The 16,710-nt window shown below is 48.1% G+C and overlaps 1 protein-coding gene and 1 non-coding gene across 3 annotated transcripts in view; one reads left to right on the forward strand and one right to left on the reverse strand.

Annotated features, from left to right (window-relative positions):
• Positions 1 to 402: 402 nt before the first annotated feature.
• Positions 403 to 16,710, reverse strand: part of LOC110495135 (alpha-1,6-mannosylglycoprotein 6-beta-N-acetylglucosaminyltransferase B-like) — a 158,761-nt gene continuing 142,453 nt past the window's right edge. Inside the window, exons 13-18 of one of the 2 annotated variants that reach the window (XM_036949664.1) lie at positions 9,599 to 9,754; positions 8,990 to 9,136; positions 8,698 to 8,814; positions 6,295 to 6,369; positions 2,856 to 3,142; positions 403 to 1,521 (exon numbers count right to left, since the gene is read on the reverse strand). In XM_036949664.1, the coding sequence (XP_036805559.1) occupies positions 1,323 to 1,521; positions 2,856 to 3,142; positions 6,295 to 6,369; positions 8,698 to 8,814; positions 8,990 to 9,136; positions 9,599 to 9,754 (981 nt within the window). In that variant the 3' untranslated portion in view covers positions 403 to 1,322. Of the gene's footprint in view, positions 1,522 to 2,855; positions 3,143 to 6,294; positions 6,370 to 8,697; positions 8,815 to 8,989; positions 9,137 to 9,598; positions 9,758 to 16,710 lie in introns of both variants that reach the window. The other variant, XM_036949663.1, reaches the window with a different exon arrangement.
• Positions 4,127 to 4,200, forward strand: trnaa-ugc. The gene has a single exon. It is a non-coding gene; the product is annotated as a tRNA-Ala (tRNA).

The following is a 16,710-nucleotide window of genomic DNA, read 5'->3' on the forward strand; positions in this document are numbered from 1 at the left end:
GCTACTCTCCTATGAGCATTGGACTGTTACATTAAGGGTTATGCTGTGTTGGATCACCCACTCACTTCCCAAGGTAAGCACAAGTGTTGTGAACACTGGCCTCAGAAGTGCATGTCTCATCTGGAAAACCAGAGAGCAGAACAGATATCTGATTCTCCCCCCCCCCCCCCTCCAACGCAACATATCGACAATCTCATCCCCTGCTTCTGGCTCTGGAGGAGTGGAAGATCAAACATCTCTCATATCTCCCTCGCTCTCTTATGGATGGATGGGCAGGGAAGGACAGGAGGGAAATGGAAACTGAGCAGCTGGAGATGAAAGAAACCATTAATCCAGAAAGGAAAAAATATATTTATGAGTCATGACAAAAAGACCGACAACAAAATGACTTCGACGCTTTGATCTCTTTTCAACTTTCCGTTTTTATTTCCGTCACAAAACCACCGAAAGGTTCTTAAAAATCCTCTGTTCTCGCAGTAGCAGAGCTCAAAACGTTCACTTTATTAAAAAATAATCTTTCATCTGTTTTAGTCCATTTTAGCGCAACAGAGATGATTGCATTGACTACGTTGGCAGCCAGGGTTATCTTAGTCGCACAAAAGAAAGAGTTCATCTTTAAAAGGAGAGAGTCTGAGTGTCCATCATCTATTGCCAAAGCACAACGCCAAAGAGAGGAGGTGAGAGGGTTATTGACCCAAAGGTGGAATTCCACTCAAAGGTCACTTTTTCTAGGAGTTTGACACACATTGTGTTAACTGTTTTCTTCCCCAGGTCGATTGCTCTCTTAACTCCCTGGTCTTGGAGGGTTAAAGTCCAATTATTGATATTGTAGCAGCAAATCAATGATCTTCCGGTCAGTGGTCTCCTCTAGGTATTAGTTAGGTAGCTAGCTAGATGGTGATATAGCCTTTTCCCTATTGTGGATTACTGTGTTTTCCTGTGGCCACATGGTGAACGGATATACTTGTTGCAGTATAGTCCAGCACATCTCTCTTAGGCCAGTGAGGAGCTTTGAGGCAAACCATCCATAGGCTCATATCAGAAACATATTAGTCAATTTAGAAACCAAGAAATTAAGGAGGGGGGGTGACTATGGGACAACAACCCACTCAAGCTCAGTGGGAAGCTTTGAACCAAGTCTTCCAGTTGGGGGGGGGTCCCAGTTTTAGCCAGCCCCTCTCCTAGCATTATAACCAGGGCCGGTTGAGCTTATAGTCCATAGTTTATAGTCTACAATTCATAGGCTATAACTAGAGCGCCTGGAGTTTTTCCTAGCCACATTGCCGGGTCAGGCGTTCATTGGAAAAACTCCTGGCCCCTCCTCATAAGCAGTCTCGGCAGAGGGCAACCTGGCCGCGGCGGTAGTCCCGGCAGGGGCAGAGGCGGTGGTACTTGGGGCTGTGGCCGGCACAGCTGTAGAGGAGGGGGTCCTTCTGGAGGCTGCACTCCCGGCGCAGGACGGAGAAGGCCGGGAACACGTGGTTGACCTCCGCCTCCACCACCTCACACTGCACCTCTAACCTGGTGGGGGGAGGGGTGGTGGAATGTTTGATGGAGGGAGGGGGATGGGGTGATGCACAGAGGGTGTTTGATGAGTGATGCAGAGAGAAAGAGAGAGTCCAAGAGGGGAGGGGGAGGACGAAAGGGGGGGAAGAGATGGGAGGGGAAACCAAGGGAGAGAGAGAAACAGAGAGAGAAACAGAGAGAGACAAAAAGAGAGACACAGACAGAGACAGACACAGAGAGAGACACAGAGAGAGACAGACATAGACACAGAGAGAGACACACATGAAGTAAAAAGGAACCGATGATAAAGAAAGGAAGAATATGTCGAGCAGGATGGGTGATGAAGAGAAAGACAAGGAGAAAGGGAAAGATAAAAGAAGAGGAAGAGTTGGCGTTGCTATGACACTCTTATCGTCTTCCACTGTCACTACAGATCTCTAGATGGGGCCGACAAGACACCTGACATCACTGAGAAGACTTTGAACCTGACGTCCTTGCTGTAGCTGGTTGAGTATTACGCCCACAGACAGCCCTTAGTGAACTAAACACTGTTTGGTACCATTGAGTGGTAGGTCGGTCACAGATGTCAGAGAGCAGTGTGCATGTTTGTGTGGTTGTTAGTGACGTGTAGTGATTCTGCATATGTGTGTGTGTGTGTGGCTGTTAGAAACGTATGTCCAGATGTGTGTGTGTGTGTGTGGCTGTTAGAAACGTATGTCCAGATGTGTGTGTGTGTGTGTGTGTGGCTGTTAGAAACGTATGTCCAGATGTGTGTGTGTGTGTGGCTGTTAGAAACGTATGTCCAGATGTGTGTGTGTGTGTGGCTGTTAGAAACGTATGTCCAGATGTGTGTGTGTGTGTGTGTTTGTTAGAAACGTATGTCCAGATGTGTGTGTGTGTGTGTGGCTGTTAGAAACGTATGTCCAGATGTGTGTGTGTGTGTGGCTGTTAGAAACGTATGTCCAGATGTGTGTGTGTGTGTGTGGCTGTTAGAAACGTATGTCCAGATGTGTGTGTGTGTGTGGCTGTTAGAAACGTATGTCCAGATGTGTGTGTGTGTGTGTGTGTTTGTTAGAAACGTATGTCCAGATGTGTGTGTGTGTGTGTGTGGCTGTTAGAAACGTATGTCCAGATGTGTGTGTGTGTGTGTGGCTGTTAGAAACGTATGTCCAGATGTGTGTGTGTGTGTGTGGCTGTTAGAAACGTATGTCCAGATGTGTGTGTGTGTGTGGCTGTTAGAAACGTATGTCCAGATGTGTGTGTGTGTGTTTGTTAGAAACGTATGTCCAGATGTGTGTGTTCGCGAATATGGCTTAACGTGAAAACAGGTGTGCCAAGGTGCCACTCACCCGCGCAGGGCCTCCTTGTTGTTGACGAAGCGGAACAGCGCGGGCTCACACACCAGGTTGGCCCGCTGGCAGGCCTCAACACACGACTGGCCCTCCTGGGACGCCAGCAGCCTCAGAGAGCTGAGAGGGGGCCAGGCAGAGGGGGCGCTGGCGTCGGGGGCCCAGGTTAGGGCACTGGAGTTGGGCAGCAGGACAAATTGAGGCCCAGGGCTACCTAGACTACTAATCCCCAGCTTGGAGGAGGAGGAGTTGGCCGGAGGGAAAGGGGCCTCGGGGGTACAGAAGTCCTGGAGGGAGAGGAGAGAGAGAGGGGAAGGGGATGTTGAATAACACAACACATAGGTAGTCTCTTGTGCTATCACGCATTGTTTTTCACGATTTGTTTCTGGGTGCCGAGATTCCATTATACAGAATGTGGTATTTTTGAAGACGGTGCAAATGCACGCACAGACACCAAGCTAGCTACGCACATCCACATGCACGAATTGTCACTCCCACACTATACAAACACGATAGTCAACAGAAATCAAAGCCCGCTGACACTTTAGCTGTGAATAAAGCTACATTTCCTAACACTTCAGGGCATCGTGTGACAGAAATACAAATAAACAGACGTTTCTCTAACCTCCTCTATGCTGCACATCCCTCTAAATAATCTCCCATCAATCCTTCACCTATTCCCTGACAAAACTCATCTGGGTCCAACAACACCAGAGAGATAACTCGTTTTAAAACATGAAAAAATAACCAATTTGACATATCAGCCTACCAAGTCAGCCGTTCAAATGGCAGTTCCGATAGCATTTTCCAGATACATTAAACAGATTAGAGCAGAAATATCAGAAGTCTGATAGTGACAGTTCAGTCTCGGTCTGTGTCGGCCCTGCCACCAAACAGGAGATGGAGGTAGCAGTGGCTTCTAAGGAGACGTGTGGAGATGAGTCAGCGAAAGAGAACAACCCGGCTCGATGTATTTTACAGGTTTGTAACCCACTGACGCCGTCCCCCTTTAGAGGGGAATAACGCAGCCGAGTAAACAGACACAGGAACTTTATTTAAACACACTGAGGAAGACGAACACAGGGATGGTTCCGTAATGGACAGAAACAGAGAGGTTATGACTATACTATACAGTAGATAAATACACAGGGCTAAATAGATATTTTCAGAGTATGATAGAAGGGGATATGGAACTGTATCTAACAATAACCCAATAAACATGTATTACATAGTAACACTAGATTAATGACTAGCATGGCGATAGCAAAGTGGTCCCGTTTGGCTCAGTTGGTAGAGCATGATGCTTGCAACGCCAGGGCCGTGGGTTTGATTCCCACGGGGGACAAGTATGATAATGTGTGCACTCAGTACTGTAAGTTGCTCTAGATAACAGTGTCTGCTAAATGACGTAAGTAAAAATAAATGTATATTATATAAATAGTAGGCTATTGCACAGCAACACACAAGAGCCCTCACCCCAGGGCACATTTTGGTTTTTCCCTAGCACTTCACAGCTGATTAGAATAACCAACGCATCATCAAGCTTTGATTATTTGATTATCAGCTGTGTGGTGCTAGGGTGAAACCAAAACTTTAAACTGGGGGTGCAGGACTGGGCTTGGGAAACCTTGGTTTAGTCCATAGTCAGACACCGTGTTGACTAGTGACCTCTCCTGGCTGATTACAGACAGAGAGAGGTGAGTTAGTGTGTGTGGTAGGAAGGTAGCATGGGAGGAAGACATTATGAGAATGTTTTGGAACAAACAGACACGGTTGAGTACCAGCATGTACAGTTGAAGTCAGAAGTTTACATATACCTTAGCCAAATACATTTAAACTCAGTTTTTAACAATTCCTGACATTTAATTCTAGTAAAAAAAAATCCCTGTCAGTTAGGATCACCACTTTATTTTAAGAATGTGAAATGTCAGAATAATAGTAGAGTGATTTATTTCAGCTTTTATTTCATCACATTCCCGGTGGGTCAGAAGTTTACATACACAGTTAGTATTTGGTAGTACTGCCTTTAAATTGTAGGCCTCCTTGCTCACACACACTTTTTCAGGTAGCCTTCCACAAGCTTCCCACAATAAGTTGGGTGAATGTTGTCCCATTCCTCCTGACAGAGCTGGTGTAACTGAGTCAGGTTTGTAGGCCTCCTTGCTCGCACACGCTTTTTCAGTTCTGCCCACACACTTTCTATAGGATTGAGGTCAGGGCTTTGTGATGGCCACTCCAATACCTTGACTTTGTTGTCCTTAAGCCTTTTTGCCACAACTTTGGAAGTATGCTTGGGGTCATTGTCCATTTGGAAGACCCATTTGCGACCAAGCTTTAACTTCCTGACTGATGTCTTGAGATGTTGCTTCAATATATCCACATCATTTTCCTTCTCATGATGCCATCTATTTTGTAAAGTGCACCAGTCCCTCCTGCAGCAAAGCACCCCCACAATATTTGTTTTGTTTTACCTTTATTGAACTAGAGAAGTCAGTTAACAAATTCTTATTTTCAATGACGGCCTAGGAACAGTGGGTTAACTGCCTTGTTCAGGGGCAGACCGACAGATTTTTACCTTGTCAGCTCGGGGATTCGATCTAGCAACCTTTGGGTTACAAGTCCAATGCTCTAACGACTACGTGACCTGCCGCCCCTACATGATGCTGCCACCCCCGTGCTTCATGGTTGGGATGGTGTTCTTCGGCTTGCAAGCCTCCCCCTTTTTCCTCCAAACATAACAATGGTCATTATGGCCAAACAGTTATATTTTGGTTTCATCAGACCAGAGGACATTTCTCCAAAAAGTATAATCTTTGTCCCCATGTGCAGTTGCAACCCATAGTCTGACGGCAGTGTCGTCCCATGGTGTTTATACTTGCGTACTATTGTTTGTACAGATGAACGTGGTACCTTCAGGCATTTAGAAATTGCTCCCAAGGATGAACCAGACTTGTGGAGGTCTACAATTTTTTCTGAGGTCTTGGCTGATTTCTTTGATTTTCCCATGATGTCAAGCAAAGAGGCACTGAGTTTGAAGGTAGGCCTTGAAATACATCCACAGGTACACCTCCAATTGACTCAAATTATGTAAATTAGCCTATCAGAAGCTTCTAAAGCTATGACATAATTTTCTGGAATTTTCCAAGCTGTTTAAAGGCACAGTCAACTTTGTGTATGTAAACTTCTGACCTACTGGAATTGTGATACAGTGAATTATAATTGAAATAATCTAAACGTTTGTTATAATAAGTCTAAACAATTGTTGAAAAATTACTTGTGTTATGCACAAAGTAGATGTCTTAACCAACTTGCCAAAACTATAGTTTGTTGATTAACAAGAAATGTGTGGAGTGGTTGAAAAACGAGTTTTAATGACTCCAACCTAAGTGTATGTAAACTTCCGACTTCAACTGTATGTATGCGTGCACGGTGAACCTACCTGATGCTGTATGTAGGCGTGTACCCTCTCCAGCATTCCCTCGCAGGTGTACTCATATGGTAGGTATGGCTCGACCTGCAAAGACACACACACCCACCCACACACATATTCCCACAAATCAGAACATTTCCACAGAATGCATTGCTAGACAATCAACACCACTAAATTACCATATTTTCCTAATTTCAATATTGTTTTACCTATCGTTCATCCTAATTGCAATAAGTAGCCAATTCTACCCATTAATCACAACAAATAAATGTGGGTAGCGTCACAAATGGAACTTAATTCCCTACATAGTGCACTGCTTTTGACCAGGGCCCATAGGGCTTTTGTTAAAAGTAGTGCACTATTATAGAGAATAGGCTACCATTTGGGATGTAACTGTGGCCATTTTGAAGTGGGTGTGGCTTAATTGCAGTGGGTGACTTGTGTGTTAGTAATTGTGACTGTGTCCCAAAAGGCAGCCTATTCCCTACACAGTGCACTGCTTTTGACCAGAGCCCTATGTGTCCTTCTGGAGGCATGTAGGGAATAGGATGTCGTTTGGGACGCACTCAGGCTTTGTTTTCATTTGCATAGCTATTCAATATGCAGCAAAAGGCTCACCTTTGATTTGTCTGATTAGAGAATAGCTATATTGCTGTGATTTCAACAAAATACTCATTATTTCTCTCTAGCTGAGGCAAAACACACCCACATACCAACTTGAAACTGTAAAGGAAACTAAATTCAATAAACTAACTGGAAATATACTTCCTGATCTAAATACGGAAATAGATGGTCTTAGATTATTGTCCCCTGTCGTAATTGTAACAATGTGGATCCGACGGGTCAGCTGGTTGAAGTTTTTTTTTGCTTGTAACACCAGGATTGTGTGTTTTCTTTTTAGCATGTTCGACTGAATACAGCATGACTTCACCGGAGGTCCCTTTGGAACCAAGTGTCTCTGATAACATGTTGTGCACAATGACGCAATGTAACATTTCAAGGAAATCCATTGTTGATTAAGCAGAAATAGTTCTGTTCAACTTTTCCATTAGGAATACGTGGAGCCTGAAAGTACAGACTACATATTAGTAAGGTATTCCCTCCCGTTTTAACAGTTGATCACGTATCTGTTCCAAATCCCACTTGTAAACGAATACATCGCTCAGTAAATCATTTTCTTTATACAAAATGTTTAACTGCATGTGAAATCTGACTTTTCCAATTTCAAATAAAGAAAAGCAAATATGTAGAGAGAGGATGTAGGGAAAAAAGTTACACATCTCAAATCTGATCAAAACATAACACTATGAATCATGTATGTAAACTAGCACAGAAATATGCCTCACAACATTTGCTTTGGTCTAAGCAGAGAGAGGCACAGTCTCGCCCTCCCTCCCTCCCTCCCTCCCTCCCTCCCTCCCTCCCTCCCTCCCTCCCTCCCTCCCTCCCTCCCTCCCTCCCTCCCTCCCTCCCTCCCTCACTGCCTCCCTCACTGCCTCCCATTTATTAAAGAGGGATAAATATGAAAACAACAGGTCAGTGGGATGGACAGAATGAGAAAGGGGGAACAGAGAGAGAGCGAGAGAGGGAACGTGAAAGAAAGAGAGAGAGACAGAGACAGAGACAGAGAGAGACATAGAAAGAGAAATGGGAAAGGGATTTATGTGAACATGAAGAGGTGTCAGCCAGTGGAGATTGCTTTGGTCTGCACGGCTGAGCATGTGGAGCCGCCCTGGACAGAGAGCCAGCCCACAAACAGGGGGAGTGTGCAGTCTCCAGTGAGGGGTGAAGTGACCCATCAGCCATCTATCACTGGAGTGACAGACAGACAGACATCTCTCAGTAGAGTGGCAGACAGACAGACAGGGCAGCCATCTTTCAGTGGAGTGACAGACAGGGCAGACAGAGAGTAAGCCCCGGTGCACTGAGCTATGGCATGTCTGACAAGCAGGAGAGTGGATAGGGGAGAACACACACACACACACACACACACACACACGAACAACACAGCTTTATAGAGGCATCTCAATCGGCCTGTTTGACCCCTTGCTCAACTTCTCTCAACCTCTCACACTCCCTGGATCCTCACGCCGACTGCAGGTTCCCAGTAAGCCACCTTTACAGGCTAATTACTCCTTGGCTGTGGACACACTGCTTCCTAATGCTAGCGTAGCATACACCCCTGTCCTAGGTCCAAACACTGCAGCTAGCGCGTCTCCACATGGAGCTTTCCGAGGTGTATTTGCTGGATGGCGCGAGCTGAAACGTCATTCAAACAAAAAAAAGCAGCGTCACCCGTTCAGTACCAGCGATGTTATATGGTTGTACAATCCTTCCCAGGTACAACATAGTGTGTTTGGTCACTGCCAAAGAAAACAATGAGTCAAGAAATACATCATGAAATAACTGTACCTTGGTACTCATGATCTCTCTGATGGCGGAGTCAAACTCCTGGGAGTTGTTGTAGTCTACTGTCATGACGTGGGGCCGCCCGATGTACTGCTCCGCATACGGGTGCTGGGATGACACCTGAGAGGGGCGGAGTATAGAATTAGTAGAACATTCCCGCTTAAAGCAATATTCTGTGAGGTATAAATGGCACATTTGGCGTACAATCGGCAATGTTGGCAGTTTGCTGAATTGCATTGGTTAATTTTCAGTTGAAGAGTGGTACTAGACACTGTGTTGACCAATGGGAGCTCACCTCTCTAGACGTGGGCTTGCCTCTGAAGAACTCGTGATTGAGCGAGCTGTGCGGTGGGTGGAACTTGGGCTGCAAATAGATGCACCCATTGGCTATGGCCTCCAGAGGGGCGGGCCCTTCGTAGGGGAAACCAAACCCGATGAAGAGCTGGTGGGGGAGATGAAGATGGTACTAGTTAGGATAACCACCAGTTATTTTATTAATGCTTGTAAATTGAAAATTACAGATATATCAGGAACTGGAAGGTAACTGTTGTAGTTGATGCTGTTGTAGTAGTGCTGGTGCAACAGTTGTAGGATCTTAATTTGAGCCAGTTTGCTACAGCAGGAAAATAATCCTGCAGCAACAGAAAATATGAATTATTATGTGGATTATAATGATTGGACATTGTTTGTAGGGGTTGATAAATGTTCCGTAACTGAAAATCAAGTCTGAATTTCAAAGTGGAAATTAGAAGATTTTTTAAACCTCAAATACCCTTACTTACAGGAAATCTGGCATTGAAGGAATTTTATCCTGCAACAGGGTGACCAAATTAAGATCCTACATCTGTAGTGGGTTACCTCTTGTGTATGTTGTGTATCATCTAGTGTGTGTGTGTTCCAGTACCTTGGCCTTGCGGAGCAGCGTCTGCAGCTCGTGCTGGGGCAGCAGGCCGTGGTTCTTGACGTAGGCAGGCACCTCGGGGGGGCGCTGGGTCTCGTAGTACACCGTCCCGTGGACTTCCATGTACCTGTGGAGGATCTGGAGGAAACCCTCCTTACCCTGCTGATAGACAAGGAGGAGGGAAGAGAGAGAGAGAGAGAATGTAAGAAAGTGAATGGAGAGTTGGTGAGCGAGGAGAGGAAGTGGGACGGTGGAAAATGTCATCAGTGTGTGAGAAAGGAAAGGCAGAGAGTGGGAGAGGGAGTGGGTTGAGTTTGAGGGAGAAAGTGGATGAGCAAGTGCGATGGGAGAGGCGGAGGGAGAGGGACGGAGGAAGCGAGCTACGGAGAGCGAATGAAGGAGGGAGAGATGGAGAGGGAAGGGGGTAGAGAGAGATAGAAAGGGAAGGAGAGAGGGAGAGATGGAGGGAAGGTAGAGAGAGATGGAGAGGGAAGGTGGTAGAGAGAGATTGAAAGGGAAGGAGGGAGGGAGAGATGGACGGAAGGTAGAGAGAGATGGAGAGGGAAGGAGGTCGAGAGAGATGGAGAGGAAAGGAGGGACAGAGAGAATGACTTGATTAGAGGTGATGTGTTAATGGCTGTGTGTGTGGTTGTTTATGAGTGTACATATAAGAGGCAATGAGTGTGTGTGTTAGTGTGTGTGCATGTGATAATGCACTATGAGTGTTTATGTGTGTGTGTGCATGAGTGGTTGTGAATTCCCTGAGTGAGTGTGTGTGTGTGTGTGTGCTGTGTGAACGCCAGTATCTTCACACAGAGAGAAGCAGAGCCATTGCCTGTTAGTGAGTGCAGGGCATTTAATGTGACAGACCCCCTTAGAAAGCCCAAAGTGACACACAGTGCCGCACTGCCGTGGGCCGTCAATATGAATGAGGTGAGGTGCTAGGGATCTGGATTGGTTTCCTGCACACGTGCGCACACACACACACACACCCTTTCTCTCAATCCCTCTCTATCTCATCGCACACATTTGGCCTCTAGCGTCAGAGAGCGAGGCGTCCATGTAAGTACGCAGGGAAAGATACTGGCAGACTGCCAGTGCCAGTCCAGGCACACAGAGGGCAGCAGCAGCAGAGCACAGCATTCGCCAGCCTGTGCCAGCCGGTTCTCCTTACTGGCTGCTATGACATCCCTCTCTCTGATCCATCGATGGAGCTCTCGCACGTCTACCTATCTGATTGGTTAATTCAGGGGTTTTATTCGGATGCCCATTAGCTTTTGCCAAAGCATCAGCTACTCTTCCTGGGGTCCACAAAAACACAAAACCTGACAAGTAACAGAACACTGATACACTGACAGACAAGGACAGTCACACACATTTCATATACAACAATATACAAACAGTAATACAAAATAAATAATACTAATAGTATGAATGTGTGTGTTAGAGTGTGTCCTCACGGTCCCGTCGTTCCATCATGCAGTAACGGGGCCTTAGGAGTGCCTGCCCATACATTGAAATTAATAGATTGTGCCCATGCATTGAAATGAATAGATTGTGCCCATACATTGAAATGAATAGATTGTGCCCATACATTGAAATGAATAGATTGTGCCCATACATTGAAATGAATAGATTGTGCCCATACATTGAAATGAATAGATTGTGCCCATACATTGAAATGAATAGATTGTGCCCACACATTGAAATGAATCGATTGTGCCCATAAATTGAAATTAATAGATTGTGCCCATACATTGAAATTAATAGATTATGCCCATACATTGAAATTAATAGATTATGCCCATACATTGAAATTAATAGATTGTGCCCATACATTGAAATTAATAGATTGTGCCCATACATTGAAATTAATAGATTGTGCCCATACATTGAAATGAATAGACTGTGCCCATACATTGAAATGAATAGATTGTGCCCACACATTGAAATTAATAGATTGTGCCCACACATTGAAATTAATAGATTGTGCCCATACATTGAAATTAATAGATCATAAATAGGGAGTACACATACAGTGGGGACAACACGTATTTGATACACTGCTGATTTTGCAGGTCTTCCTACTTACAAAGCATGTAGAGGTCTGTAATTTTTATCATAGGTACCCTTCAACTGTGATAGACTGTTGAACTGTGATTGCAATAAAATGCAAATTAATTACTTAAAAATCATACAATGTGATTTTCTGGATTTTTGTTTTAGATTCCGTCTCTCACAGTTGAAGTGTACCTATGATAAAAATTACAGACCTCTACATGCTTTGTAAGTAGGAAGACCTGCAAAATCAGCAGTGTATCAAATACGTGTTCTCCCCACTGTATCTATTGTGGCATACATACAAGCAAACCACATCTACGCACAATAACAGATGTGCTTTCTGTCTGATTCTATACAGCGCATTCATGTGCCCAAGACACATCTTTCATCTGAGAGGCATACCCTTTCAACCCAATAGTGCATCTTATGTGGATGTTGACAGTAAAAGGGGATGCATTTTGAAGTGGGAGACGTGTGAGAGTGTGTGTGTGTGTGTGTGTGTGTGTGTGTCCACGCGCTTCGCCTGTGTGTGTTTAAGCATGGGCACCCTTTCATAGCTAGCCTACACTTCTGAAAAACAAACCCCCCCCCCCCCCCCCCCCCCCCCCCCTCAATGTGAATCAACCACAGCCCAGGTCTCCTTATTGACTTCCTGCTTCCTGGATGTTAAGAAGCTTACTGTATCCCTGTTCTATTGTGTTCTCGCCCTGTAGGCTGTACTGTAATTGGTTGACTCCTGCGATCGATGGTTTCCTCTGAGGATGTTCCCAGCCAATTAGGAGATTAGCCAACGCTCTGAGTGCACCAGACACTATGAATTAGAGCCAACGAAACATGAGAGAGAACCACACACACACACAGAGAGACGCACACCCACGGATGTAACCCAGGCTTAGCCCAGGCTAGCTAATCCTTGACCTGGCCAGATCCGGACCACATTAGCAATGCTAATTATCTAACCTGGACTCTATTCTCAGGAATCAGTTCATATAGAGCAAGGTTGGGTTACGAGAGCGTGAAAAACGGCCAGGACCCAGAGAATATAAATGGTTGATTTATACAATAGAAGTCAACCTGAACTTTGTGTGGTGGGTTTAAGTTGGTTTGACTGGGTTTCAACTCAAGTGAACTGGATGTCATGCTAGGAAATAACCTATTGAGCGACTGTAAAGAGAGAAAGAGAGAGAGAAGAGGAAGAGACATAGTTCTCTGATGTGTGTGAGGAGGAGTGTGTGTCCGCGCTGGAGGTAGGCTAATAAAAAGCAGGAGCTGGCGTACACCCAAAAAGTTCTCAGATCAAAATCAGCTTTATTTATACAGCACATTTCAGACATTGGAACGCAACGCAATGTGCTTCACAGCAAAAAACGAGTAAAAATGTATGAAAAGAAAAGCTGGAATATTTACTACACAACAAACATAAGATACAAAACAGAAAAATGACAACAACTAAATAACTAAAAAGCCCCCTAAGGAAAAGCAAAGATTAAAAAAGGCGTTTTAAGGTCTCTTTTAAATATGTCCACAGTTTGGTCCCCCCCTCAGGTTCTCTGGTAGGCAAATCCAGAAGCTGGGGGCATAATAACTAAAGGCTGCCCAAAAAACACGGCAAAAAGTTGGTAGAGGTGCTGACTAATGGCGAGTAGGCTTAAAAATAAATTAAGAGAGTGTCACGTTCTGACCTCTATTTCTGTTGTTTTGTATTTATTTAGTATGGTCAGGGCGTGAGTTGGGTGGGCAGTCTATGTTTGTTTTTCTGTGTTTTGGGGCATTTCTATGTTTTCGGCCTAGTATGGTTCTCAATCAGAGGCAGGTGTCATTAGTTGTCTCTGATTGAGAACCATACTTAGGTAGCCTGGGTTTCACTGTGTGTTTGTGGGTGTTTGTTCCTGTCACTGTGTTTGTCGTCACAGGATAGGACTGTTTTGCGTTCTCACATTTCTTGTTTTCGTTAGTTTGTTCATGTGTAGTGATTTATTAAAATATGAATAACCACCACGCTGCGCTTTGGTCCGCTTCTCCTCCTCCTACAGACGAACGCCCTTACAGAATCACCCACCACAACAGGACCAAGCAGCGTGTCAACAGGCAGGAGAAGCAACAGCGGCTGCAGGAGATACGTAGTAAGGAATTCTGGACATGGGAGGAAATCCTCGACGGGAAAGGACCCTGGGCTAAGCCAGGAGAATATTGCCGCCCCAAGGCCGAGCTGGAGGCAGCAAAAGCAGAGAGGCGGCATTCTGAGAAGCAAGCACGGCGGCGCGGACGGAAGCCCGAGAGTCACCCCCAAAAATTTCTTGGGGGGGGGCACAGGGGGAGTGTGGCAGAGTCAGGAGTCAGACCTGAGCCAACTCTCCCCGTTTATCGTGAGGAGCCAAGGAGGAGCTCAGAACCAGAGCTGGTGTTGGAGGTGAGCGAAGCAGAGACTGTGAAGGAGTTAATGGGGAAATTGGAGGAGAGTGATATGAGGGACTTGCTGGTTTGGTGCATGAGGCACGACATTCGCCCGACGGAGCGTGTCAGGGATTTAATGGCACCGGGGTCAGCTCTCCATACTCATCCTGAGGTGCGTGCGAGGGGTCTGGTGAAGACTGTGCCAGCCTCACGCACCAGGCCTCCTGTGCATCTCCCTAGCCTTGCACGTCCTGTGCCATCTCAGCACTACAGTGCTCCTAGCAGTGCTAACTGTGGCGGGCGTGGTGCTGGTCAGGCACCGTGTTATGCAGTTGTGCGCACGGTGTCCCCAGTACGCGTGCTTAGCCCGGTGCGCTACATCCCAGCTCCCCACATCTGCCGGGCTAGGGTGAGGATCCAGCCAGGGCGGTTAGTGCCAGCCCTGCTCTCAAGATCTCCAGTACGCCTTCACGGCCCGGTCTATCCGTCACCACCTCCACACCCCAGCCCTCCGGTAGCAGCTCCCCGCACAAGGCTTCCTGTGCGTGTCCTCGGCCCAGTACCACCAGTGCCAGCACCACGCATCAGGCCTACAGTGCGCCTCGCCTGTCCAGCACTGCCGGAGCCTCCCGCCTGTCCGGCGCCATCGGAGCTTCCCGTCTGCCCAGCGCCATCTGAGCTTCCCGTCTGCCCAGCGCCATCTGAGCTTCCCGTCTGCCCAGCGCCGCCAGCGCCGCCCGTCTGCCCAGCGCCGCCAGCGCCGCCCGTCTGCCCAGCGCCGCCAGCGCCGCCCGTCTGCCCAACGCCGCCAGCGCCGCCCGTCTGCCCAGCGCCGCCAGCGCCGCCCGTCTGCCCAGCGCCGCCAGCGCCGCCCGTCTGCCCAGCGCCGCCAGCGCCGCCCGTCTGCCCAGCGCCGCCAGCGCCGCCCGTCTGCCCAGCGCCGCCAGCGCCGCCCGTCTGCCCAGCGCCGCCAGCGCCGCCCGTCTGCCCAGCGCCGCCAGCGCCGCCCGTCTGCCCAGCGCCGCCAGCGCCGCCCGTCTGCCCAGCGCCGCCAGTGCCGCCCGTCTGCCAGGAGCCGCCAATGCCGCCCGTCAGCCAGGAGCCGCCAGTGCCGCCCGTCAGCCAGGGGCCGCCAGTGCCGCCAGTCAGCCAGGGGCCGCCAGTCAGCCAGGGGCCGCCAGTGCCGCCAGTCAGCCAGGGGCCGCCAGTGCCGCCAGTCAGCCAGGGGCCGCCAGTGCCGCCAGTCAGCCAGGGGCCGCCAGTGCCGCCAGTCAGCCAGGGGCCGCCAGTGCCGCCCGTCAGCCAGGGGCCGCCAGTGCCTCCAGTCAGCCAGGGGCCGCCAGTGCCGCCAGTCAGCCAGGGGCCGCCAGTGTCGCCAGTCAGCCAGGGGCCGCCAGTAAGCCAGGGGCCGCCCGAGCAGCTGCCCCTCTGTCCAGAGCAGCTGCCGCCCCTCTGTCCCGAGCAGCTATCGCCCCTCTGTCCCGAGCAGCTATCGCCCCTCTGTCCCGAGCTGCTATCGCCCCTCTGTCCCGAGCTGCTATCGCCCCTCTGTCCTGAGCTGCTATCGCCCCTCTGTCCCGAGCTGCTATCGCCCCTCTGTCCCGAGCAGTTGTCCCTCTGTCCCGAGCAGCTGCTTCACCTCTGTCCCGAGCTGCCCCTCTGTCCCGAGCAGCCCCTCTGTCCAGTGGGGTCATTGAGAGGGGTGGCCATGGTGAGTAAGCCAGGGAGGCGGACAATAAGGCGGACTAAGACAATGGTGAAGTGGGGTCCGCGTCCCGCGCCAGAGCCGCCACCGCGGACAGACGCCCACCCAGACCCTCCCCTATAGGTCAAGGTTTTGCGGCCGGAGTCCGCACCTTTGGGGGGGGGTACTGTCACGTTCTGACCTCTATTTCTGTTGTTTTGTATTTATTTAGTATGGTCAGGGCGTGAGTTGGGTGGGCAGTCTATGTTTGTTTTTCTGTGTTTTGGGGCATTTCTATGTTTTCGGCCTAGTATGGTTCTCAATCAGAGGCAGGTGTCATTAGTTGTCTCTGATTGAGAACCATACTTAGGTAGCCTGGGTTTCACTGTGTGTTTGTGGGTGTTTGTTCCTGTCACTGTGTTTGTCGTCACAGGATAGGACTGTTTGCGTTCTCACATTTCTTGTTTTCGTTAGTTTGTTCATGTGTAGTGATTTATTAAAATATGAATAACCACCACGCTGCGCTTTGGTCCGCTTCTCCTCCTACAGACGAACGCCCTTACAGAGAGTTGCACACTCGATATACAAGTTCCCGGGTAATTTATTCAGTAAATCACCAATGTTTCAGCATCACTGTGCCTTCTTCAGGGTGAGCATACAGCAGTGGAGGCTGCTGAGAGGAGGACAGCTCATAATAATGGCTGCAACCGAGCGAATGGAATGGCATATACCATTCCAGTAATTCTGCTCCAGCAATTACCACGAGCCCGTCCTCCAAGTATGAGCACTTCCCCTGTGGGTTTAACAGGAAAAAGCCCTTATATCTCATCATCATCACACTGCAGTGTATGTACATAGATCCGGCAGGTAGCCCGCATGCACACACACAGCAAGCAAGAATTGACACAGGCCAGCATGGGCAAGTGTGTGTGTGTGGGAAGGGGTGAGTGGCATGAACATACTGGCTCCAAAAACA

This window comes from Oncorhynchus mykiss, chromosome 17 (assembly GCF_013265735.2).
Source record: "Oncorhynchus mykiss isolate Arlee chromosome 17, USDA_OmykA_1.1, whole genome shotgun sequence".
In the NCBI taxonomy this organism is placed as follows: domain Eukaryota; kingdom Metazoa; phylum Chordata; class Actinopteri; order Salmoniformes; family Salmonidae; genus Oncorhynchus; species Oncorhynchus mykiss.